This window comes from Haliotis cracherodii, unplaced genomic scaffold (genome assembly GCF_022045235.1).
Source record: "Haliotis cracherodii isolate W230 unplaced genomic scaffold, xgHalCrac1.p SCAF_3, whole genome shotgun sequence".
Classification (NCBI taxonomy): Eukaryota; Metazoa; Mollusca; class Gastropoda; order Lepetellida; family Haliotidae; genus Haliotis; species Haliotis cracherodii.
Window position 1 is genome coordinate 37,413,964 of NW_027266286.1, and position 27,753 is coordinate 37,441,716.

At 38.9% G+C, this 27,753-nt stretch overlaps 1 protein-coding gene across 4 annotated transcripts in view; it reads left to right on the forward strand.

Annotated features, from left to right (window-relative positions):
• Positions 1-5,614: 5,614 nt before the first annotated feature.
• The window catches only part of LOC139474319 (ankyrin repeat, PH and SEC7 domain containing protein secG-like), a 129,267-nt gene continuing 107,128 nt past the window's right edge, over positions 5,615-27,753 (forward strand). The window contains exon 1 of one of the 4 annotated variants that reach the window (XM_071257286.1): positions 5,615-5,684. Coding sequence is in view for 1 of the 4 variants with exons in the window: in XM_071257284.1 (XP_071113385.1) it covers positions 16,254-16,261 (8 nt within the window). In the remaining 3 variants the exon portion in view is untranslated. Of the gene's footprint in view, positions 5,685-16,200; positions 16,262-27,753 lie in introns of those variants that run through there. The other 3 variants (XM_071257288.1, XM_071257285.1, XM_071257284.1) reach the window with 3 other exon arrangements.

A 27,753-nucleotide genomic window follows, 5' to 3' on the forward strand; every position in this document is an offset into this window, starting at 1 on the left:
AAGGGATACGAAAGGATTTGCAATCCAGAGGGGGAGTTTACTGGTTGCTTATATAGAATTTGGAAATTTTGAGATTTTGAATAAATGCCAGGGGGGAGTGGTGGGTGGACTAAGGGAGTTTGTTTAGGGTGTATTTGTTGGTTTATGTGGTGTTTTGGGTGGTTGGATTGTTATTAGATGCGATTAATTAGGTCTGTTTTTGGTTAAGTATACGCCTAGGGATTTAAATTGTTCTATGTTATTTTGTGGGTTTAGGATTGCTTCTAGGGTAAGAGCCTTTTTTAGATTTAGGTTTGTTTGTAGTATTGCTCGGTGGGTTTGGTAGTTGATGCAGTGTATGAGTGCGTGTTCTGGGGTTTCTAGGTTTTTGCAGTGTGGGCACTTTCCGGTTGCGTGTTTTTAAATTTTTAGGAGGTGGCTATTTAGTTTGGTGTGTCCTGTTTGGAGTTTAGTGATTATTCTATCGATTTTTTTGGATGGGTGAAGGATTTTGGGTTTGGTTAGGGTTTTTTAGGACTTTTTGGATTTGGGTGTTTGATTTTTGATAGAGGTTATGCCATATTTGGGTGATTTTTCGTTTGTTGATACTTTTGATCTCTGATTTTGATATGGGTAGCTTTAAGCTTATTTCGGGGATTTTGAGGGATTGTTTAGCGGCTTGATCGGCGTTTTCGTATATTAGGCGTGTTTATTTTAGGGGATAGGCCCTCAAAGAGATCATTTATCATTATGTTAAAGAGTGTGGGGCTAAGAAAACGGCCCTGGGGAGTGCCATTTTCTAGGGGACACTGGTCCGATAGAGCCTGGTCTATACCCACTGTTATTTTGCGATCTTTTAGAAAGTCCTGGATATAGTTTACGATTTGTCCTTTTAGTCCTATTTTTTAAAGTTTTTGTATTAGTCCGTTATGCCAAACCATGTCGAATGCCTTTGAGAAGTCCAAAAAGATGCCTGTTGTGTATTGTTTGATGAGTTGTCCTGTTTTGATGTCCTGTTCTAGTCGGGCGAGATTGTCTAAGGTTGAGCGGCCAGGAGTGAACCCGCTTTGGTCTGGGTTTATGATGTTAATTAGAGTTAGGTAGGGTTGTAGTCTATTTTTGGCCATAGATTCCATTACTTTGCATAGGTTTGAGGTTAGGGATATTGGTCTATAAGAGTTTGCCTGTTTTTTTGGTTTGTCGGGGTTTAGGGATTGGGATGACTACGGCCTGTTTCCAAGGGGTTGGTACCTGACCGTTTTGATAGATTAGGTTATACAGTTTTAGTAGTGCATGGAGTAGTTTGGGGGGAAGTTTTTTTATTATTTGGTAGGATGTTAGGTCTACTCCTGGGGCGGTTCCCTTTTTTCCTATTTTGGAGTAGTAGTTTAGTTCTTCCACTGAGTAGGGTTGGTTAATTTCGAGGTTATCATTATTTGGTTCTTTGGTAGGTTTGGCTTCTGCTTAGAGTTTTTGTTGGAATTTATCACTGAAGTTAGTGTTACTGCTTATGGCTGAGAAGTGATTTGCTAGGTTGTTTGCTTTTTCGCTGGGGTTGGTTGAGTTGTTTATGTTAGGTGTTTTTTTATGACGTTTTAGGCCTCTAATGGAGTGGATTTTACGCCAGACCGTTCTGGCATCTGTACGGTTATTTAATCCTTCGCAAAAAAAATTCCAATCTCTGGTTTTGGCTATTTTGACTAGGTTTTGGACCTCGTGGTTTAGTTGGTGAGCTACCGGTATATGGTTATGGTTGCGTTTGGCTCTATTGAAGGTTGTTTTACGTTTTCGTCTAGTTTGTTCTATTTCCATTTCGTTCCTGTTTTATTTTATTTTTTAAAGGGGATTGAAGTTTTAGCTGCGTTAATTATGTATTCTGCTAAGTTTTTGCAGTAGATTTCTAAATCACTATTCTCTAGCTCTTGTAGATTAGCTTGGTTGCAGATTTCTTGGAATTTATCCCAGTTGGCCTGGTTATAGTTGAATTTAGGTTCTGAGTTTTCTGTTTGGTTGGGGACGTTAGTATTGCCTATGGTTATGTTTATTGGGAAGTGGTCACTTCCTAGTGGGGCGTCGTGAACTTCCCATTGGGTACTTTGTGCAAGAACTGCTGTGCGCATAGTTAGGTCGATAGCCGACATGTCTCGGTTATTTTTATCATATCTGGTTGGTTGGTTGTTATTAAGTAGTACGAGATCGTTTGCCTCTATCCATTCAGAGATTAGTTTGCCGTGGTTATCTAGTTTATCACCCGTGCCCCAGGTGGGGTGGAGGGCGTTAAAGTCTCCTAGGAATATTGTTGATTTGTTGCCTATTTGTTGTAGTATGTTTAGATCCTCGGGTTGGATTTGTTGTTGTTGCCAATGGAAGATATTTATGATGTTTATTTTATTGTTATTTAATGTGATTTGGATACCGTTCGCTTCTAGGTTTGGAGTGTTTATTTTGATTTCTTCATAGTTGATATCTTCTCTAATTAGTATGATTAAACCTCCTGATGCTCTAGTGATTTGGGATTTGGGTCGATCTGTTCTGACTATGTTATAGTTTGCTAGGGTAAATTTTGATTTATTTGAGAATTTAGTTTCCTGGATGCATGCTACATGCGGTCCTTTGTTTAGTTTAAATTTTGCTTTAAGTTCATGGCTGTGAGAGTTAAGCCCGTCAGCGTTCCACTGGAATATATTTAGACCTGTCATTATTTGGGTTTTGAGCGTTTGGAGATTGGATTTTTAGCTTGTTTTTTGTTTTTAATTAGAGGTTGCTGCTATAAAGCATGTTTGGAAGGATTCGTAGTTTTGATTGGTAAGTCTTAGTTTGTATGCTACTTTATGTAGGGCTTTTGTGCTGGCTGTTGGGTTGATTTGTTTAAGCATGTAAGCCAGTAAGATAGTTATGTTATTTAGTTTGGAATTTGGGAGTATTTGGGGTTTCCGTTTGTGGTTTTTGTTTTTTTTAGGGGCTGAGCGAGTAATTTCATTTATGTCCTCATCAATTTCGAATTGGCATTCGTCTGTGTTATTTTGGTTTATTTCCTCACTCTCCATGGGGGTTGTTTGAGTGTCTGGTTGTGTTTGCGTGTGCGTGCTGGGTGTGTCCATGGTTTGGTTACTGTTTGGGTTTTCGGGTTGTGCTTGCTCGGGTATGATTGTTGTTGCCCTGGTGGCTGAGTGCTGTATGGTGATGGGGTGGGTAGTGGCGGGTGAGATGTGGTTTGTTTTGCGTGCGGGTGTGGATGTTTTGATTGTGTTGGGTGTGGTGGTGGTTTGAGGGTTGTGTGTGTGGTGGATTGCTGGGTGTACTCCTTGCAGGATGCCATCCCATGCGGAGACTAGATGTGGGGTGTTGTTTGGTTGCGGTGTGGGTAGTAGTGGTTGTTTTGGATGCTGTGTTTGTTTTGGATGCTGTGTTTGTTTTCTTGTTTGCTGTTTGGCCGTGTCTATACTGATGTGTCTGTTGGCCTGTTGTGTGAGGGTGTGTCTGTGGGGGCATTTGTTTGAGAGTGAGGAGTGTTCTGTGTTTCTACTGTGTATGCACCAGGGTGCGCAGGTCCCTGGGCAGTCCGTTTGAGCGCATTTTCTACATTTAGTCTTTTGGAATTTGCATCGGTTAGCTGTATGATTGTACTGAAGGCAGTTTGAGCATTGTTTAACCTGTTTGATGTAGGGTTTGACTTCTAGTTTGGTGGCTGCGCCAAAGGAGATGAATTTAGGGGCTTCTGGATATTTTGCTGGGTTTTTTTAAAATTTATAATGACGATTGGGGTGTTTGAGGTTTTTCCGTTCCTATTTGAAGTGATTCTCCTAGTGTTGGTGATTTTAGGTTGGGGGAAAGTGTCTGTGTTTTCATTAGCTTCATTTGCGTACATTAGTAGATCTTCTTCAATTTCCCTAGGGTTAACCCTAATTACTCCTCTAATGTAGAGCGGCCACTTTGGGGTTTGGTGGGTTACTGTGTATCGGAATATTTGAGTATATTTTTTGGGCTGCGTTGAGGGAGTCTTGATCTGGGAATATTATCTGAAGACCTTCTTTAATTTTGTCGAAATAGATTTTTTGCTTTTTAAACCATATTCCTACTTTGTTGGCGGTGAGGACTTTAGTTAGGGTGTTTATGGGGCCGGCTGCGCAGAAGTAAAGGGCGAATGTGATTATGGATGCAGGGAAGGTAGGTGGTGTGGGTGTGGAGTTGGAAGAGTCCAATTTCCTTTTCTTAAGGTTGATTGTTTGTGTGGGCGATTCGGTGGTCTCGGTAGGTGAGGCGACTGTGGATTCTGAACCGAAATCGTGAGGTTTGAGGGTGTCAGGTGCCCGGTCGGAAGTGTTGTGTGCTTCCGCTGGTGTTGGTGTGTCGGTTTGGTGGATGTCTGCCTGGGTGGTGATACGTGCGTCGGACATGTTGGTGTGGAGTTGGGTGAGTGGGTGTGGTGCGTGAGTTTTGCTGAGTAGTAGTGAGTGAGAGGTATTTAAGGAGGGTGTTTGTGTGGAGTATGGGTGGCTAGGTGAGCTGTGTTTAACTGTTTTTTACGGTTTTAGGGTTGGTTTAGGGTGTTTGGGGTTTTTGTTTATTTAGCTAAGAGATTTGAGGGTTTTGGTTTTTAGCGGGCTTGGGTGTGAGTAAATTTAACTAAGTTGTGTGGGTGTGTTGTGATAATTACCGAGGGTTGCTCTTGGGCTGGCTAGCAGTGGATACTGTGCTGGCTTGGGAGACTTGGCTTGGTGGCTGGAGCGCTTGGATGGCTTGGTAGGCTGGAGAGGTGTTGCTAGCTTGGAGTACAAACTGCAGATGACGCGGACCCAACACAAGCCAAACACTTTTTATAGAGACTATGTTGAGAATGTAGAGTGAAAAGGGCTTCACTTTGAGCCCCTTGTTTTCTTTAAATACGATGTACCGTGACATTATAAAGTGGTATATAGGTAGATATAATGCTAGTCTATAGATTTAAAGACATTTGATGATACATTTGTGTGTTTAAAGTGCATTTTGACAGCGGGGGCCAAGTGGGACCCAACACATGCCAAACACTTCTGATAGAGACTATGTTGAGAATGTAGAGTGAAAAAGGCTTCACTTTGAGCTCTGTGTTTTCTTTAACTACTGAAATATGAGACAATAAAGTGGTATATAATTAGATATAATACTAGTCTTTAGATATAAAGAATGTTAGGAACTTTAGAAGTGCTTGGACAGTTATTAACACCTGTCGTGTCAGTCCTTTGACATTCGCGAATATCCACTTCCAGAAAACATCCTGTGTTGGTTTAACACGAATTAGTAAAGGTTAATTAGGGATGCCCAACACGTTAATTAATGAAAGAAGAGTTGTCAAAACACTGTCGTTTCCTGCCCAGGACATCACACCCCTACACGCTAAGGCCGGTGAGAAGCATTCTAATCAAAGAATACACACAGTCAAGACACTGACTTTTCTACGAGACGCACGGTATGTAGTCATAATCATCAGTTTATTACATTGTTGAAGGTGCATTTTTATTCAAACTCAATTAAATGAGCATAACTATACGTTTGTGGACATTTGAGATCTGCCTAGATATGCGCGTTTCGTTTTATTATTCTGCAATCCATTTTTAGTATTACCCGTTGGCCCGGCCCGACTTTTCTTGGCCCGACTTTTAGGCAATCCCGGGGAGGAGTACTCCAACTAGATCCCTGGGTAGAGCGTTGTTGATGTTCCTTGTAGGGTAAGTCATAGTGATAACGACTGTGTACCAACGAACAACTGTGGACGTGCACTGACGAACGACCATCGACTGAGGCCATGAGGCAGAGAGCATCTATATGATCATGTAAGGACAACGACATTAATAAGATAACAAGGGGTAGAAACTAACAGGTGGTGCTGATAGGTGATTAGCAATAGACAATAGAAGCCAACACTTTACACTAATTAGTGCTGATGGTATGGAAGCCAGTACTTCAGTTATCATAGATTCTTTCAACATCTCATTCCTAATGTGTGCGGATGATATTGTTCTCATCGCACCTAATGAAGATAACTTACAAAAGCTACTCGATTGTTTACATCAGTGGTCCACCAAATGGAAGCTAACAGTGAATAGAGACAAAACAAACATCATGCACTGTAGAACAGCATCAACACCTAGATGTGATATTCAGTTCAAATGTGGAAATGTCAATATTGATTATTGTACAGAATATAAATATCTAGGAATGTGGATCAACGAACTTTGTGACTACAGGAAAACAGTTAAAGAAATATGTAAAGCGGCAAACAGGGCACTTGGAGTTATTTTCAGTAAGTTCAACCATTTGGGAGGTTTAAGCCATGCAGTGTTCACCAAATTATTTGATAGTTATGTGCAACCAGTTCTTAACTATAGTGCAAGTGTGTGGGGCATAAATATGTACAAAGAAATAAGTTATATTCAGAATAAAGCCTCCAGATTCTTCTTGGGAGTGAGAAAGAATTCCTCTAATGTTGCCGTCAGAGGAGAGATGGGATGGAGAAGCCAAGATACTAAAATTAAAATTGAAGTTCTTCGAAGTTTCCATAAAATTATCACCTCCTGTGAAACATCTGTGTGTGCCATAGTCCATAAATGGTCATTTGAAAGAAAATCCTCCTGGGATTATAGGGTGTGTGAATTTGTGAAAAAAATAGGTATTCATGGAAATATGGACGTTTCAAACTTTTGTGTCAAGGCTAAACGTGCCTCATTTCTCAAAGCATGCCTTGAAGTGTTGGATACAAGAGACATACAAAAGTGGTTCTCGGATATATTTAATTACAAAGGCAATTGTAATGGAAATAAATTACATTGTGGAAACCTTCCACTGGCTATAGAAAGTGGCAGGTATACAAAGCCTGTGACTCCTTTGGTAAATAGACTTTGTCAACTATGTCAGGAACAGTTAATCGAAGATGAAGTTCACTTTGTTGTGGTGTGCAAATTCTACAATGTTTTAAGGAAATGTTTATTTGATACATGCAATAATCATTTCAGTGGTTTCCGTGAACTGTCCACGTTAGATAAATAGAAGTGGTTGATGAACACTGAATGTATCCAGCTAGAATTGGCGAGATGTGTTCAGAAAATGTATTACAAAAGGCTGCAAGGTGTAAAACAACTTAATTATTGAATTTGAATTTTATATGAAAAGTGTAATTGAGTGTGTGAGGTTATGGGTTATGGGTGTGGGGAGGGGATATGAAAGTTGGTACGGTCAGAAGAAAGGATATGGATTGTGTGTAGATGCATGAGTTTGGGTATGGGTGTATTTGTGAGTGAGGTTGAGTGTCTGTGTGTATGTGTGCGTGCGTGTATGTCTCGAGTGACGGGGTGGGGGATATCTGAATGTGTTTGCGTGTTTGTTTAGTATGTGCGGGAGAATATTAAAATGATTGATTGTGTGCGTGCGTGAGTGAGTGCGTGAGTACGTATGTATATACGTGTGTATGCATGGATGCATTATATGATTGTGTTAGTGAATATGTGTATATGTAGATATTAAGAATGTGCATGATTACTTTTTATATCTAATTGTATTTTAATATTTGTAATACCTTAAGGTGTCATTTCGGCCCATTGAGGCCTGGTGTTTGTATTTTAAGTATGCGCTAAATGTTGTATTGCTTTGTAACACATGACACTGTAATAAACTATATTATATATATATATATATATATATATATATATATATATATATATATATATATATATATATATATATATATATATATATATAGGCAATGAACACTGGGCAGTCGGGAGGCCGGGGGGTAATTTGCACTGAAAGGTGAAAGAAGGGACATAGCAATAGGCAAATGGAAGCCAGCTAGGTAACTAGCACCGATAAAGGTCAAAGCAATAAGTCCCAAGCAAAGGCAGATAGGTTCCCTGGTCACGGTTCATGGCTGGCTAGTGTCTCCTGACGTCAATGGTCAGATACCATAACTATTCACGAGTTTCATAAAATTGGTTTTACACGGGAGCGAGTTTAGTATTTTATTTATTACTGGCCATTTATAACGTTTTTATAATTATACTGTTGAGTGTGAATAGGCTGACACCTACACGATCCATGGCATAATCCAACTGAGTTTAACACAGTAACACTTCAAATACGTCAAAAGTTGAAACGTATGAACTTAATGCCATCCAACGGTCCACCTTTAGAATTCAGGCGTCCGTTCCACAAAATTATCGTAGCGTTAAGGTTATCGCAACTCATATACTTTAACTTAGACCAACGACTGTCGACGCGCTACCGTACGATCGCCTTGCACGGGGCCTTGCACCTCAACGTTTACAATCACGTCACAATACCCGATGACGTAATTTGTGGAATTTTGTTGCAAGATCCTTCGGCGAAACAATGCCATGTGACGTCAACCTAGCAACAAGGTTGCTGGGGTCATCCAGTGTGCATAAGCTCCTCTCAGTGATCTATCATCTCAACACGCAATGTCGTTAAATAAGCCAAGGGATGTTGAGAGCTTTCAATATTTTTCGTGAAACGTGTTCCGAGAGTACATAAGCACCCGTTTTGGTATTACACAATGTGTAATACAGCTGTATGTTTATTAAACGGGTGATCTCTTCACGGGCAAGTAATAAATTGTAAATATCGCTGCAATGAAATTGTATCACAATGCTTTTCAGACCATTGTGACGTCATTGTTACCATGTTGTCACAATCAAATGTCATTACTGATGGCTCTGCTACTGATGCTGTTATCAGTTTTACACTTTCGACACTGCTTATTACTGGATACAAACTGAAAAAGTTGGAAGAATGATGTTGGGTGATAATTAAAATCTGGAGATCTGACATCCAAACATTTACAAATTCATTTAAAGGATTCTTAAAAAGGTTTTTACACATGCTTTATATTCACTATTAGTGAATACTTAGGTATTTATGTTATACACTCAAGACAGTTTGAAACAGTAACACTTCGTTATAAAGCTTGAATTTGCAATCTGAAAACGGACGATCATCGAAAGCATTTGGCGATTACGTAAGATAATGAGGTAGCCAGTCACGTGATCGTGTGACGTCATACCGGACAGTTGTAGCATCAAAACACACAAGTTGCGCAAGGGTGCCGCGCCGAATCGCTCTCGGAAATCTACTTTTATCTTCACCAATAATTCGACCCACAAGGTCAAAAATGGATTTGGAAGGTCTACCCCATACAGATACTGACATAGAAGTACAACCTTTTCAATTTGAACCAATTTCTGGCAGCAAGAACGACCAGAATACTGACGACGATTCCAGCAGTTCACAAGAAAACAGTGACGATCCCGATCTCGATGATGTTTTGAATAGACCTCACACAGACTGGTATGCTAGTAATTAGCGTGCCATATATTCAGGAAAACAGATTAAATATGGAATGAATCTTTCAGCTGTCACGGTAAAATGTGTAGTCACAATGTTAGACCAATAATAATATGCGAAGCCACGCCTATATATAGGACAGTAAATGATCAAATCGCGAGTTACAAGTAAATCGTTTCAATATAATATTTCAGACTTTTCACCTTAATTATTAAATGTGTTATAAAACTTCTTCTGGCGAAAAATACCTAAGAGAAGGATCGAATATGGGGATCAACCTTTCTGTGAAATACCATTACGAGCGTCAGTCAATACACGTACAGTAGCACAGTACCCTAAATTCGTTAGTGTAACATTATCAATGTTGCCGGTGCATCGAAGTTCAATTTTATAACACATTCAATTTCCATAGACGTCTAGCTATTGGTAAGCTGTGTGATAGTTATTGTGGAATATAATTTTTCAAAAATGGGACACATGAAATGTTTAATAATTGTGAACTTTTATAGAGTGAATTTTTAAAACGTGCCATAAATAAGAAATAAGTGAAATGCTATTATTTTTAGGGAAATGTACCATAAAGAAATTGATAGGTTTGCATTTATTTATGTATTATTAGCTATATCATAATTTTGTTGATAGGTGTGACTGTGGCAACTGTATGCCTATGTCATCCCGAACTGAGTCGAAATGTTGCCACTTTTATGCTGGGGCGAGAGAGAAAAATTGAAGGAGCTGAACCTTTGTGTTGCATTACTCAACATGAAGGATTCTCAGTAAATTTCACCAACATACACCTCCTACAGTTGGCTCTCCTTGAATTTGTGAGCTTGGCTGGCCCCCTAGACGATAACGAACCAATTCATGTCCCTTCTTAGTCGCTGATAATTACTATAGTAAATGTAGCTGCATCGATTAAAATTGACATATCCTTATCATTGTAATCCATCAAATATTCTCCTAAACTGTCAGCAAGTGAAAAAAAAAATTTCTTCAATGCCTTACAGTCATCATGGTAATATATAACATGAATAAAGTGTGATCAGTTCCAAAGAAAGACCTGCAATCAAATTAAGGAACAACTAGAACAAAACTGAAGGTGTAAATAATTTATTTGCATACTACTTTTTAACATAATGTTAATTTTTTTATCAATTAATACAATGTCTAGACTTACATCACAAAGACATGTTGGAATAATGAATTATGTTTGTCTGTTTAACGACACACTCAGCAATATTCCAGGTATATAACGGCAGTCAGTAGATAATCGAGTCTGGACCAGACAATTCAGTGATTGACATCATGGACGTCGATCCATGCAGTTGGGATACGATGACATGCATTAACAAAGTCAGCTAGCCTGACCACAAGACCACGTTAGTCGCCTCTTACGACAAGCATAGTCACCTAATATGGCAAGCATGGTAGAACGGAATCTTTCTCAACATTACAATATAAAAAATTAAACCGTGGTATTATTTCAGACCTCAAAATTTCTGTATTAGATGTAAAACACCAACCTGTACATTTAGGATAGTTAAGTGTAACACTCCATATTATAAATAATAGTTGATTCATCAGGCCCTGGAACGATCAGACTATGTTGCGCTTTCCGATCTCGGAGACACAGAAGGATTCGGTAAACCCGGTACCGATGGTAAGTTATACGCTTTACACTTACAAGATAATGTATACAAGCGGAAAGAAGTTACATTCACAGGTAATCTAGGAGATTTAAGCAATGTCGACGTTAGTAGATTCCTTAAAAACACTTTGTACAATCTTACTCACAACGATGATAATAAATGGACTATGGTCGAAGCAAACATCGAGTGGCTACTGAATATCGTCATTACCCAACCGTATGTGTGTTAGTCTCTCCCCTGCCAGAAAACCCAGGTCATATGTTATATAGTCGTCCGGCAGTAAAAAATGTTAGTTTAAATTTGGTTACTGAATTCAATGATATCTAAACAGAACTTGAGTGCAATACCTAATGTTTGTACGCTTATTATTGAAGTCTTGTTCGGAGATGCACTGGAAAATGCCTTCGAAATATTACCAGGCCTATCGATTAAATGGCTCAAGAAACACGAGCGTCAACGTTGTAGTATTATTCATATTGGAGCATCACCCGTTGCAACCCTTGAGGGGGTCCAAATTATAAAAAGTGGTAGTATTTCTTTTACTAAGATATTCATGCCTATAATATTCATTTGATAAGGTTGATGTATACTCTCAAAACATTTAAGCAAGACCAATTAAAGACTATTGTATGACCGTAATATACACTATGAGTTTATATCTGGCGCTCGATGAGGCATTTGAAAAGATGGATACTGTTGATGGATTTAGATTACATCAAATAGGTGACATAAAACATCGAATAGAGAAGGAGAGGGAGTTTAGACTTGGATTGTATAAAAAGTATCGCAGAGCTGTGAATGCTCTCGACGGAGTTGACACTGCACTTGTAACAGCTGGCATGGGACTCTGTGTAGCCGGTGTTGGTTTATTATCAACTATAATCACCGCGCCTATCGTACTTGGCATGGAAATAGCGGCTGGAGTCTCGGGACTGGCAGGAATAGCGATAAAATTCATTTCTCCTAGGTTGCAAAAGAAAGCATTAAAACACGATAGTATTCGGATACTCGCCGAAGCAAGGTTGAACAGCATTGAGGATCATATTTCGACAGCAATGGCTGATTGTAAGATATCCGAGGAGTTTCGTTTAGTGTTGTCAGAACTCACCAAATACAACGCAATGAAGCAGGAGATTTGATCAAATTCTCGTAAGACCAGTGGTAATAGCGAAGATGTGAAAAAAAAGTTCATAGAACAGGGAAGACAACAAGCGCGTCAATTATTCCGTGCCAAAACCAAAGAACTGGTTGGAGATTAAAAATAGATTGCTTCCTTTCATTAGATCACATTTAGAAGAATGCTTACGTAAGTATATAATAATGGAGAATTACAAACCAACAAAGGAAGAACTCGAAAAAGCTATCGAAACATTTATGCCCAGGGACAAAATTATCAAATGGAGAGAATTACCACAAGGTATATAATATATCAGTGATGTCAAACCAACCAAATATGGTCATCAATTGTTTCTTTCCAATTACCAAGAAGAGTATATAGTCTGGTCTCCTAGTAATATGAACGAAGAACTTAGTAAAAATGTTGAATATCACTTTGTTCAAAAATAATGGCATACGTATTAGTAAAAATAATAGATAATATTTTCATTACAATTTAGTTTAGTCTCATGACTATCGTTTTTGTACTAATGGTATCAATGATTGACTCCAGGTGGTGGTGAGCTAGAGTCAATTTAGCTGAATCTTATGACGATCGTTGAATCGCATCATCATTTTTGCATATAAAATTCCCCCTGTAGTAGCAGTATAGGTATATAAATCTGGCTCCAGTGGAAGTGGTCCAGAACCCCTATTACCTATACTACTACATGGCGATCGATGACCAGTTCTGCGATGTGGCAGCCTTGCCCTTCTAGCAGTGAAATTGCCCTCTTCAGACCAGCCAGTTCCATGTTGCAAGAACTCTTTACCTCATTGCTCTGACATAAAAATAGACATGGTAAGTGTAGCAACAATATTGAAAAACTTGTCATCAAACTTGCAAATAAAAGACTCCTAGGTTAAATTTATTTTTAACTGTCAATGGCAAGTAAATTCCTTCAAACTTCTTCAGTTAATTTCCTTACTTGAGCTTCACTTATAAATGGGATAAGTTCAAACGAGTAATTTAAAGAGATAGAAGCTAATATTTAAGGCTCATTGACCTAATCAACAAAATGACTACAATTAAAAAAACAATATATTGCGGTTACCTGTACCAATTGAATATCCAGTATGAGTTTTTGTTCAGGGTGTAGGATCCATATTTAGCAGAGTGACCAGGTGAGTCACACCTTGCATCTCCACCAACAACCACAGCTTTTCTTGCCAAGTGCTCAAGTAGTATGTCTTGGTATTTGGGCCACATGTCATGAATTGAAGGCACAACATAGCAGCTTTGCAAACTGCTGTAAGTCTGGCTGGTGAAACAGGCATTTTCAAGCACTGGAACAGGTGGATCACCTTAGCTGCACTGCTGCCTGACAGCGTAATACCAGAGGCCAGCATGAGGTTACCTAATGGCATCTGTCCATCTTGACGTTGACTTGACCACCATCGCCGACCACAGACTATTTCAACTTGAACCATGGTTCCAACAAGCTTGTGAATGTTAACAGAAACATACATACTGTCGCATATCTTGCAGTTCTTTAGCAAACTGTATAGTGATGACTCCGCAACAAAGAAGTACTTCTCATCAACTGGATAGGGGTTTTCATTGAGGCTGGCAGTGTGGCAGTGATCCTCTTGTTCGTCATCTGAAGTGAAGACATATGAAGTGAAACATATAAATACTAATGTACTTTAACTTTTAATATAAGATTTGGCTGGGTGGGGTGGGGGTTGTAAAAGAATAATAATAATGTGGAAAAGTTGGGCTTGGGGGGGGTGTCAAGCGTGGGATGGCACGGTGTCGGCTGGCGAGCTGGTGTGACGAAGGAAGTTACTGCTTCTACCCAGCCAGGAGCTTCCTGGCTAGGTCGAGCTCTCCTGGAGGAAGAGCTCGGAACAGTGCGGTGGTGAGGCGGGCGGCGCCGTTTATTGATGAAGAGCGGGCTGACTGGGAGATCACAGTCGACCAGGAACTCTGAGAGATCCTTGTAGCTGTGGATCTCGTGCTCAAACCTTTCTTCACCACAGTACTGCACCAGCACCAAGGGTGGGCGTGGGCGGTTGCTGGGGTAAATCTTGCCGCTCTCATTCTGGTAGCAGGGGTTAGGGTGGACCTTGTGCTGCTCCAGGATGAGGTATACCTCAACATCTTGTTCCGGAACCGGGTCGGTTTGGACTTGGCTGGTGTTGAGGGAGGGGACTGGTGTTGTGGCGGTCTGCGTTTCCGTGGTCTTGCAGGTTGGAGGTGATGGGAGGGGGGGGGGGAGGGTCAGGGGAGAAGATACATTTCCTCTTTCTCTTTTTCCTCCCGTGGCCAGTCCCTACCGGCGTGCGAAAGGGCTCCTCCCCTCTGGATTCGAGAGGAGCGAGTTCCAGTGCAGCTGTCGGGGGCGGAGGTGGGGTGGGATGCAGTCGCAAAGAGCAAAGACACCATGTTGGGTGGCGTCTGTCTGGACTTGCAGGTGTGATCAGTGATGACATGAGTGAGTAGAACTCTTGTCTTGACCCCAGCAGTGACAATTCACAGGATGTAGTTAGTGTTTGAATGACATTGTTTATATATTTGTTACAAGTGCTTTTCAATAAACATTGATGTGGAATACATAGTTGTTTGTTTTCAACGTATGTCTAAGTTGGTATTTCTGCTATCCAAAATGTCTTATTGTTGATATGAATGCGATGTTTAATAATGCGGGCAAAGACCACTCACATTTTTCGCATTTGATTCACGCTCGCATTAATTTCACGTTTTACAATATTATGTGTCAAACTGAACATTAACTGTCTATCTGTACACATCCATGTTGTGACATATTTGAATTACCTGACAGATTGTTGTTTGGGAAGTAATCTGGATCAGATGTGATTGTTTCCTCAGCCTTATCTTCCTCTATGTCCATGTGGATTCTTGTGATTCTTCAGACAGGTAATGTCTGAATCCGTCTTGTGCGAAGATGTATTTTTGCCTTGGGAACTGCCACTGTAAATAAAACAAATATCAAAATCATATATAACATAAATCAACTAGGATAAACCAGGTCAGACCTATGGAGATAATCTCTCGATGTTACTTATTACGATATATTAGATATCCTCCACTAGATATATTCCACTATTCAGGCTATTACATGTCCATTCCATTGCGATAATTTCCCTGGACCAACTGGACATGATGGCTATGATTAACAGGATTATGTCAGCAGGGTTTTGTCCAATCAAAAGTATACAATGTCGTTTCTTTCGCCAACCTTGATTTGTCTCCAGATATGTACACATGTAATTACGAATTATTTTCAAAAATCGACCATGCAGATTTGGTATAAATTCATGTTTGAAAGGTATTCTGTAAGAAAAATGCTCTGTTCGTAGCCTTTTTAATTAATAATCCTTTAAGGATTGACTGTTTATTATTTTCGGTTCATTAAGGTATGAATCCACGTAATCAGAATGCAGGAATTTCCATGAACACAACGAAAATTTAATTATTCTCTTTTGCATTCTTTAGTCGCAAATCGTTATCTATGTGTTATAAGCATCCGCCGGTCCAAAACAGTGTTTGAATCCCCAGTTTAACAGACATGTGCATGCATACACGATGGGCATTATCCCTTGGCCAAGTAAGTGGTAGACTACTCGAACAAAGTTCTTTCATATTACTAAGGTTAAATGCAATTAATATAGTAACATGAAAGAATCGGGTGGTCCCTCTTGGGTCCATTATCTCCAAATGTGTTTGCAATTTCTATTAATATTTTGGGACTTTCTCCAAATTATCTGGGGACTTTTTCGCATGGGGCGACTTTCTCCTAGAGGATAGTAGATCTACCTCAGAGAAATTACTGTCATCACATATCACCATTTAATATTTCTTCATAATGTTTGAGAGCTCTTTTAATTGGTCCTTGTGCCAATTTAAGTTTGACATTCCACGATTTCTTTAATAGTTTATCAAGTAAACCTTTGAGGTACCTGAACGCGAATATCCATTTTTCTTGTGCTTGCTGGTGAGGCATAACATCTGGTTACTATTGTCCTTTCTATATCTTGGCGTCAACATGATCCAAACGTTGCGGTGTCATCTTACAAGTTTTCAAGAGTTACGCCCCGTGGCAGTTGACCGAGCTGCTGCCTGACTTTCTGGCTTGCTTCTATATACTTGGTAAATCTACGCAGACAAGCACAATGTCTAGGTAGGTAGGCAATTCTTTACTAGTGTGTCATGCATACACTCGTCTGTCTATGCTCTCAAACTCCGTTAGTCGCTTGAAGAACTGTGTCAACTTTGCCCTCTATGTTAGTTCTTCGTTGCATCCATCTCTGACAGTGACAGAATGCTCCGCTACGCCATTTTGTGCAAAACTCTTAGTGCCGCTGGACCATATATATATATCTATGGGTGCCGTTGTACAAAGCGATCTTAGCGCTACGGTGATCGTAACCCCCATACCTTAACATAGACTTGCGACAGTCGTAGTTATTGTGCCACGGGATCTTATGTGGTCCCGAAAAAACCGTCCCTTTTTGTGAATTAAAGGGGCACTTATCAACAGCAATTCACCGGGACTGGTTATTGCGTTTGTTAAAGGGGCTCTGATCTAAAGCGATTCCCCCGGAACTGGTTGTTGCCTTTCTTATTGTTTTTTGCCCTGGAGTATCCGGATGATATAGCAGAAATCTAGACTAGTTCGTGACCTGTGCTGTGCCATTGGTAAGCGCATTTATCCCTTTTATTGATAGTATAAGGGGGTATGGTCACGTTGATCAACAAAATGAAATACAGTTTTGGAAATAAAAAGGAAATGTAGGTATCTGTGTTGGTAGCATCAGTAATGGTGACAAATTTTTGATAAGTCAGTTGCATGGTAACTGTGCGATTTTCGTTTACACTATTTTGACTTGCAACACAAAGTAAATATTTCACCTGAGCATGGCTCATTTTATCGTGTTTATATTTCTACAGTCAAAATGTGCAAAATTTTCTCTAAAGAAATGTATTAAGTGCCTAAATATTCAGTTATTTTACAAATTGACTGAAAAATATGTCCATCTGTATTTATTATGATAACAAATTCCAAACAATTTCATGTTAAATATCATCACCAAGAGACTGAAAATGTTAGGATTAAAAGTACATTTCTATATTGTTTAGCAGTTAATCCTAGCATAAATAATCTATTGTGATGTTATAAAATGACTGAAATCATTTTATAAATTGCCTGAGTGAATCACATTTTACATGTTGACTGAAACATATACACGCTTACAAAGGAAAAGACTTGTGAAAACAATGACCATCACGCATCGTAGAACTTCTCAATCAAGATGTAGAGGAACAAGAATGATTCTTTTCAATACTACAGCAAATGAATGAAAACAAAATGCAAATATCATAATTACAACCTACAAAGTTATATGTATAATTTTAGGCAGCTTCCTTGTTCGAGGAATGTATCTGTGAATATCCACACAAAGGAACAATATCCCACACATCTGCAGCTGTACAAAGAAACTTATTTGATGTGATCTGTCTCTGTAACAATCAAATATTTTAAAATATATATATCGTTTTGGGATATTATGACATGTGTTCAATTCTCAACTGATCACTAAGTTTGTTTCAGGTGTTTCACATAGGTGGTCAAGCCTATGGTCCACGCAATCTGAAATCCGAAAATGCTTTCACTGCAGTGACTATAACCGTCAGGGATATTTCCAAACAACCACATCCAATGATCTTCCGTTCTTTTTGTCTGTTTGTTTAGGCTGAAGAAATTAATTAAATCTTCATAGATAATGGGTAACCAGTGTTCGAAAATGCGTAAAACAGGTATTACCACCAAGTTTATTTAGCTGTCCTTACAGACGGTAGTCCAGTCTCTTGTCACGCTCAGTTGCCTTAGCGAGCAAATATACTCAGGGCAACTAGTGAGCCCTAGCGAGCCAGAGATTAGTGTCCCTTTAGTTTAAGATGTCAAACACCTTGTTTTGACTTTGATAATATCAGGAGCAGAACTTCTTCATATTCATAAAGAAACAGGCCAGCAAGGAGCACAATTGGATGCCCATGAGGATGCCTACTTCTTGCCTAAATGTCTTATCCTCAAATTTTACATTAATGTTACAAATGAGGAAGTCCAGCATTTCAGTTATTTTCAGATATTGTTTTCTCCATAAAATTGAGATGGCATTTGCTTTCATTGTTGACAGTTGTCTTGAACCTCTGAAGATAGATATGTAACTGTATATCTATAGTCACTTCGTTTTGTAAGAAAAGCCTCATGGATTAAGGAATGAAGTGCTTCCGTATGATAGTGGTGTACAAGTTGAAAAATCAAAGGTTTGGAATGAATTAAACTTGGTTCTTTTCTGAGATTGTAAAAAGTCAAGCAAATCCTTTGAGTTTTTGAGAATCCACATATAGTATTAATTTCACTTGTCTCAAATACTTTCTGTTAATATAAAGAAAGTCCTTGGGTGATGTTAAACATTATGGTTAATCTTTGAGATAGGGATTTGGTGCCCTATTGGAAAAATGATGGGTTAAATCAGTCCCACTATGAAATGAGGGTGGCCAGACGAGAATGGATAGCGGATAATAGACCAAGGGGAGAAAACTCTAGATTATACAAATCCTATAAAAGTGCAAAAAGGGAATTATGACGTTTACACCGAAAATCAAAACGTAAACAGTGCAAAGAAATAAGTACAGAACTAGAAAAGACATGTGAAGCTGATATTAATACATTCTATAAACATGTTTGTAAGTTGAGATGCAAGAGTCCAGTTATTGATAAATTAGTTTACAATGGACGTAGTACTGTTTCTTCAGCGGATATATGTAAACTGTGGGGTGACTATTATTCAGACTTGGCAACACCTCACCAGTCTGATGATTTTGAAGAAAACTTTAAACTCGCCATTGTATCAAAACTTCATTATATCATGGAACAAAATAGTCATAATCATGATCCACAAGATGATATCCTGTATACAGAAATCCCAGTCCCAGAAATCAGATCACATATACACAACCTTAAAAGAAACAAATCTCCAGGACCTGATGGTATCACAAATAAACACCTGATATTTGGAGGAGAGATGCTTGTAGTAACCCTCAAACACCTATTCAATAAAATACTTGCATCCTAGTATTATCCATGTGCCTTCAGAAAAGGTATGATAATACCTATTTATAAAGGCAAAAACGTCAAACATGATCCACGTAACTACAGGGGCATAACTCTTACATCGTGTCTATCTCAACTTCTAGAGAAAATCATTTTAAGTAGAATAGAAAAATATACACCCATTAATCTCCAATCATTCCCGGATGCTTTACAATTTGGTTTCAGAAAGGAACATGGAGCAATCATGTCTGTATTCACCGTTTTAGAATGTGTTAATTTTTACCTAGAAAGAGAATCACAAGTGTTTGCTGCATTTTTATATATTGAAAAAGCTTTTGATCGTATTTGTCATGACGGTCTATTTGTTAAATTACATGACCTTGGTGTGAAGGGTAAATTATGGAACTTACTTTTCCATTGCTATACAGACAGCTGTGCTTTTATATCCTACAATGGAGAAAGATCTGATGAGTTTCCCATTAAACAAGGTGTTGGGCAAGGTTGAGTTTTGTCAGCATGGTTCTTTCTCGTTTTCATAAATGACCTTATATGTGAACTAAGGAAAGCAAACGATGGCCTCTCTGTTTATGACATCTACATACCCTGTGTGTTATTGGCCGATGCGGAACGCTCTTGTCTACAACCCCACTGGGCTTACAGTCTTCTCTTGATTCAGTTTGTTTATATGCCAACAAATGGAGACTTCACCTATAATGCCTCCAAGAGTAATTCACTTGTATTCTGCAAAACACGCCGGCGTCATAATAAAGTAACCTACAAGTTTGGCGATGCTAAGTACGCATCTCCTCATGAATACATTGAAAGTTATCACGACTATATCCTACAATCGTTACATGCTGCAGCTAAACTAAGTATACCATCTTCAAAATTCCAATCTCATCTAAAACCATACTGGAAAAAAGATAATTTAAATACGTTGCTTCATACAATGCGACAATGCCGTAGTGAATGGATCTCTAATGGTAAATCTCATGATAAAGAGGATGCAAATTACACTGAGTATAAAAGAGCAAAAGGTATCTTTAGGAAGCAGCATCGCCGTTCCAAACAACAGCTGAAAGACGAAAAGTTTCAGGAAATATATGAAGAAGCTGAGGTTGATATAACAGAGTACTTTAGAGTAACCAAGAAATATAAAAGAAAGAAGGAACAAACCCAGACGCTTGTATATAATGAAGAGTCCTGTAATACACAGGAAGGAATTTGTAATCTGTTTTCCAAATATTTCAAGAATTTATCAATGCCAAATCATGATAACAATTTTGACTCAGCTTTTACTGATTATGTGAATATTCGCATGGAACAGATTGAAAATGATTCGTATAATGACCAAGGGAACAGTGACGTTAGTTCCACGTTGATTTGTCCTTTCACATCTGATGAGTTATTGACAACTATAAAACGTCTAAAAAGTGGAAAATCGCCTGGTCCCGATGGCATAGTTAATGAAAATATCATATACTCTGGTAGATCTATTTTCCATCACCTTGTTATATTCTGTAATAAAATTGTTTCTCATGAATATGTACCTAAAATGTTTAACGTTGGAAAGATTTTACCTATCTTTTACCTACCTAACAAATCTAAAGGCTTCCCCCACCGCTTTCAATTTGGATTTAGGAGAGGGGCTGGGGCAGAAACTGCCCTGTTTACATTAATGGAAAGCATAGCTTATTATAATGAAAGACAGTCTCCAGTTTATTGCGCTTTTCTCGACAATGAGAAAGCTTTTGACAGAGTCTGGCTTAATGGTATTTTTTTCAAACTATAACTTTGGTATTAATGGAAAATAATGGCGACTTTTACGCACAATATATACCTCAATGCAGTCATGTGTAAGCATTGGAGGTTTTACCTCAAATGTGTTTCATGTTAAGCAAGGTGTTGGTCAAGGTCGCGTTTTATCAGCATGGCTTTTTACTCTATATATTAACGACTTGTTGTATTCACTTGATGATTCAGGGCGTGGGTTGTGTCTTCCATGGGATAATACACCCGGCATCCTATTAGCAGACGATACTACGCTGTTGAGCAGCTACCCTGACGGACTGCAATGTCTACTGAATAATATATACACCTATGCTAATAGATGGCATTTGAAATATAATACGAGGATATTGGAAAGGTGTAGGAGCAATAAAAAATTAGCCACCGCGGCTAAGGTATCTAAAGATGTGGCCAAGGATTGGTTAAAGAAACAAGCGTTGTGGCAAATATATTTACCGGCACCGCGTTATATACCGAGGAAGAAGTTTGATATTTCTACGACGAATGAAGTTCATCAGGCTGACCTCTTGTTTCCTCCTCACGATAAGGTAAAACGCAAAACGTATAAATATGCTTTAACAGTAGTGGATGTGGCTAGTCGATACAAAGAGGCTGAGCCATTAACCTCGAAAGATTCAACAGAAGTAGCTAATGCACTGAGCCGCATATATAAACGGGGACCACTAAAATGGCCTAAGCTATTTCAAGTAGATCCCGGTCGCGAGTTTATGGGATCAATAACTAAACTGTTAACAAAGCACAACGTCAAAATCGTCCGTGGTGAAAGAGAGGTCCACCGTAGTCAAGCCATTGTTGAAAGATTTAACCGGACTCTAGCGGAACGTTTGTTTGGCTATCAGTATGGGATCGAAATGAAATCCGAGCGATTGAGATCAACCGAATGGGTGACACGATTACCAGCCGTTGTATCAGCGCTGAATAATGAAGTAACGAGATTAATAGGGAAGAAACCATCCGATGCTATTAAAATGAAATCCGTGACTTCCGAATCTTCAGCACCGAGGAGAGGCAAAGAACAAAAACTTCCGGATAGAGTAAGGGTAAGATATTTGTACCAGCCCGGTGAACTCGAAGGAGGCCTACGTCGCGCAACCGATCCCATATGGTCCCTTAAGACGTATAACATTAGTCGATTGGTTACGAAAGAAGGAGAGCCTATTCTTTATTATCTTCAAGATGGACCGGGTAGGGCATTTGTACGAGAAGAGTTGTTCATAGTTCCCGACGGTACGGTATTACCACCATAACCATAAGCATAGGTAGTTACACCATCATTATCAATCCATCTCTTTGTATCTAAGGGGGATAATGATGTCTTGTTCATTCTTAATCCATATATCCTATGATCGTAACTTCTTAAAGAGTTCATCTCGTGTTTGAACGTTCTACCGTTGAATAATGCTTCTTTATACTGTTCGTGTTTGATATGCTTTTTTACAACATACTTCTTAACACCCTTACCTTTTCTTATCTCCCCATTATCGGACTTCTTTATAGAATACATCTTAGGTCTTAATCCTACATACTCCGCTATAGGAGTCCAAGCACATTCATCCTTCATCTTACCTAACACCTTTTTATTTACAACGCTGTGCAGTGGATTATCTTATGGTAATCGCTCGCGTCATACATATCTATTTTTTCTGCCATATCTTTATACACATCCTCGGTTTGTATTTCCATCAACAAAGAATCTGTGTCGGTATATAACACCTCGCATCTATCGCCGTATTGCTTCTTAAGTTCGTTGTAATAAAAGTCATACATTAAGTGTTTTGACAAGTCGAGAATACTCATACCGACGTACACCGGTCTGTTGAATTTTATATTACTTTTCTGCATATGCAACGCGGCTAAGTCGTTATCGAATATCTTGCTTCTGTTAAAAGCCGGACTGGCTATGAGTTTCCTGAGTCTTTCTTCCTCATTAGATCTGACTAATTTAACATCAACACGCTTCCTTAGATTCTCCATAGTTTTACCGAATACCGAGTTATTCATGAGCTTCTACAGATTCTTTTCGAAATCGCTGGTGGCTATCTTTCTTAAATCTGTGTTCAGCCTTATATAGGGCTCCATCCAAGGGCTTTGATCAAACTTAAGAACTCTGTGTATTTTCTTAAGTTTCATACCTAACGATAGATACAACTGGAGATTTCTGTAGTGAACTATATATTTTGTCTTATCCATCAAATTTGGTACGAGTTTTTCTACGTTAGCTAACCTACTACTACCCATCAAGGAGCATTGATATTCCGACATCCAGTCTTTATTAACCATTAATCTTTCGGGAGCTAGCGGATAACTGTTATGGTCTTTATGTAACGAACTTGGATATTCCAAGTCAACTTCTAGTATGTACCCTTTATTCTCATCATTATTATTGATATCATTCACATTGACCCACTCAAAACCACCCGTGGGTAAAGGTTGACTCATAGCCCATCCGTACAAATTGTTAGCATCGGGATATAATATATGTGTGTCGGGTTTACTCGGATCATATCCTTCCACTAATTTATTATTAGCCTTGGAATACCTTTTCGCTGCCATCGATATACTCCCTCTTAATCCTTTCTCAATAAACAAGTGCATATCGTAATCTGTGAGTAGTTTTAGTTCTACGCCGGTCTTCTTCAACAATGCATCCCACGATAGTCCGGGACTGGAATAGTACCATTCCGGGTCCAAGCCGTATTGTTTTAAACACGTCTTTCTAAATATCTCGAATATATCAGCGAGTAACAGTACATCGGTTTTTAAGTACAGATCGTGATAATCACCTAAATTCTTACAACCTAATTTATCCCAGACCGTAAGAGCGTGTTCATAATCGGCATCTCTTATTCTAGATTCCGTTAAGTTACTATAGAATGATTCGAGGGGTGGTAATTCAGTTTCTTCGAATCTAGACCAATCATCCATATATTCGTAAGGATATACGCCTTTTCTCAGCAACAAATGACGAGTTATCTTATCGGTATATTGATTTGTTATCGCGAAGTCATCGGGATTGTTCGCTTTAGCTAAATTGTCCAGGGAAGATAACAGAAACTGTACGGAGTCTATGAATCTAAGCCCATTACTTTGCTTTATTCTAGATTTCCCATCCTTGTCCCTATAATGTATAGGTTTAGTCAACGAGAACGAAATGTATTTTTCCATATTGTTAGGAATGCACGTTAAACCGCCGTCGGTCTTTGAGATAGCTTGCATAATGAGATGTGAATCATATCCTCTAAGGTTGTGAAACACAACGGGGATGGGTATTGTTTGAGCATTCATTTTTAGTTTCAAGTTACACTCGTTATGCGCGGCTCCCCGATAATTACCCGTGACGTGACAATGATCTCTTACGGAATCCCCATCCAGAGGTTTATTACAAACATGATAACTCGTTGACTTCTTGTGGGCCCTCCAATCATCTATCGTCATACGCATGGGTTTCTTACACGATAAATTTTCCCTGATTATTCTCTCTTCGTTTTGTAGATATTCTAGGAACTTTCCCGCTGCATCGGGACCTCTGTAAATCATGGGAGTGTTTGTTTTCCCATCATACCTTACAACTATATATCCAAACCCACAAGGAATATGTTCTTGAGTTTTGTACGTAAAACTACTATGGTTGGTATTTTCTATGGGCTTGATAACATGATAAGCGCTTCGAAGTCGGCGTAAGTTACGTATGGTACTGGCATTTGATTACAATAATGTTCAAATTTTAATATATATTTTCCCTCTTTAGGCATATCAATCCTGATAGCGGTCTGTCCAACACCTCTACAGTCTTCTTTATGCGCTTCTAATAGATCTTGTCTGCTGTACCCATGCAGGCATCTTTCGCAGAAATATTTCTTTCTAGCATGTTTTGTTTGATCGTATAATAGCCTGTTTAAACTCTTTATCCACGTATAATGATATTTTCCATCTTTTTCGATCAGAAATGAATTGATTCTGGGAATATGTTCCGGAGCGGAGCTTATCCTGTGTACAACAATTCCTTTAGAATGTCCGAAAACATTTATAGCTAAATTATTTTGCTTTTCCACCTTATCAATTTGTGATATTGGTGTAGGTTCGTCTATACCATCGAAGTTGAGTCCATCGTTTTGGGGATAGCTAGAAGGTCTATCCGGATGCTTGTCTACGGGGAACAATGCAGATCTTATCATCATTCTTAAACAATCATCGGATTTATTTTTTACGTTAATTATGGCTTTTTTCTTCTTATAATACGGGGGTAAATCTATATAAGATCCACCTTTGAAGGGCATGTAAATTGCTATATCTAAATATAAACTATCGATTTAATCCCCACCCCAACCCGAACCTCTATTAGTCCAGCGTTCTAAAGTTTCCTGTATCCTCTGAATTGATGTATCTAATGATGCGTTTATAGTATCGGATTCGGTTATAACTTCTTGATTGCTACGGAAATATGGTTCGGTATATTCGACGCTATCGTCTGCGTTACTTTTACTCAATGACATTTTAATCGTCAGCTGGTATTTTATACTTTGTAAATCATCTAATTCCTCGTTAATTTTACTCGATATGATGGGCTTAATATCGTTAACATCCATGTTGGAATTAATATCCATCTTCCAACCTCTTAGATATTTACCAACGCCGGCGGATGTGGGTACAAATATTAATTCTTGTTGTTGTTGATTAACATTATCATTATCATCATCATTATCATCATTATCATCATTATTATTATCTAGTAAAGCGATCAATTCAGCTCTTTTCATTCGAGAATAACCTCTCAGCCCACTGTTTCTCGCTCGAACTTTGAGTTCTCTAACAGTCTGGGGTTTGTTGTCTTCCAAACCGAGTAAGGTAATCAATTCAGCTTTTCTCATACGAGAATATCCACATAGACCACGTTGCTTTGCCATAGCCTTCAACTCTCTGACAAAAACCATAGTGGTTGAATGGTATATGCAAAATGAAACAAATGTCTAATTGGTTGTTTTCATATATCTAAATACGTATTCTCCCCAACCTATTCCTCTCATTGATGTGATCTCTCTTCCTAGCATAAATAATCTGATTCCTGACCCTATCAGCACCGTGTTTCTTACATAAACAATAACGACCTTTGACCCCTATCCCGCATTCAGAACACGTATAGTTTATGTGTCCACGCTTGATGTAATAATTGTGTATACCGCAGTAAATTTCAACACAGCGGCGGTTACATAGAGTCGTCTTCCCCATGAGTGTAAACTTGCAGTTATTCATGGTATATACATCTATCATATCATTTGTCTAAATGCAAATCACATCTACACTATTGTATAGCTGAAAATCAATAGAGCAGATAACCCCATAATAACAAATGCGACCTCTCGGTCTTTCTGAGCCTCTGACGGTGTATAAAACCGACTCATTGTTGGTCTAGGTATTGGGTCGAGTTTTTTCCCATAAACGAGGAAGTATTCGTGCATGGCAGATTCGACATCCTTAAACGTTTGAATTGAATGTCCTTCCTTAATCAGTTGTTCATGAATAAAGTCTAATCTCTTCATTCTCTGCTGCGTATATTGTAACTGAGCTGCTTGGTATTGTTCTAATGCTTTATTATGTCGTTTACGCTCCTCTTCAACTTCTTTAGCGTTTGATTCCCTCATACTGGAAAATAAATAATTACTCCCCGAAAAAGCTAGAGCATTAACAACAGCTCCACCGACCATCTTCGCAATTGATGCCATAGTATATGAATATAAAATATTCAAATGTTTAATTACTTCATTATGTCTTCCGGGATAAGTCCTTGTTTGATGAGCATATCCTTCGTTGCCATTGCTAATCCAATATCCAGAACCATCATACCTATATCAAATCCATTAAAATCTAGCTTGGGAGGTGTGGCTTTAGTAATCATTTTAGCCATACGGGCATAGCCAATGGCCAAGCCGGTGACCACCGCTGAATGATACGTCGCGTTTACCAACATTTTACCATCTGTAACTGGAGTAGTCATGCTTCTTATAGCATTATATGAGGACTAACCTCTAATTGAACTTGTTGTTGCGGCGAGGATGATGTTTTCTCTTCTCCGGTCTTATAAAAGAACCATACAGCTGCCAACCAGCAACTCCTACTAGTGCCCATGTTTTAATCGGATTTGAATTATTTATTAATTTTGCTTTGCGCGCCAGCCCTCCCTTTCTTCCTGCAGCTATTTTTTGGGGGTTCTTAGTAACTCTGGGTTTTAGTATTTTCTCATTCACTTGTGGTGCATCCTCATTCACATGTGGTTCCGTTTCCGCAATCTGTTGTGGTTGCGCAATCTGTTGTGGTGTCACCTGTTGTGTTTCCGCAATCTGTTGTGTCTCCATTTATATTATTAAGTGGGCACGTATGTTTAAATTGACAATACCTAGCCGTTATGAAAGCTGTGGTGAACGGAGCTAAGAACATTCCGAATCTATGATAAAACTCACAGCTCACTGAGCTTATAGCGTGTTCGATGAATGGGTCTTTCTCTAGAGATTCGCATAAATACATGCGATGTTCTGCCGGGATGGGGAGAAACGTACTAGCTACGACTGTGTATAGTTGTAATATAGACGACCCTATAGTTTTAGTCATGGTAGCTCCCAGTCTAGACTCGTAACGCGCGTACAGTTTTTTAATCTCTTCGTCGGTCATGTTATCAATTTTTTCGATGTGTAGTTTTCTCCCAAATATTGGGAACATTTTCCACCGGCTACCAAAGCGGCGAGTCTTTCTCT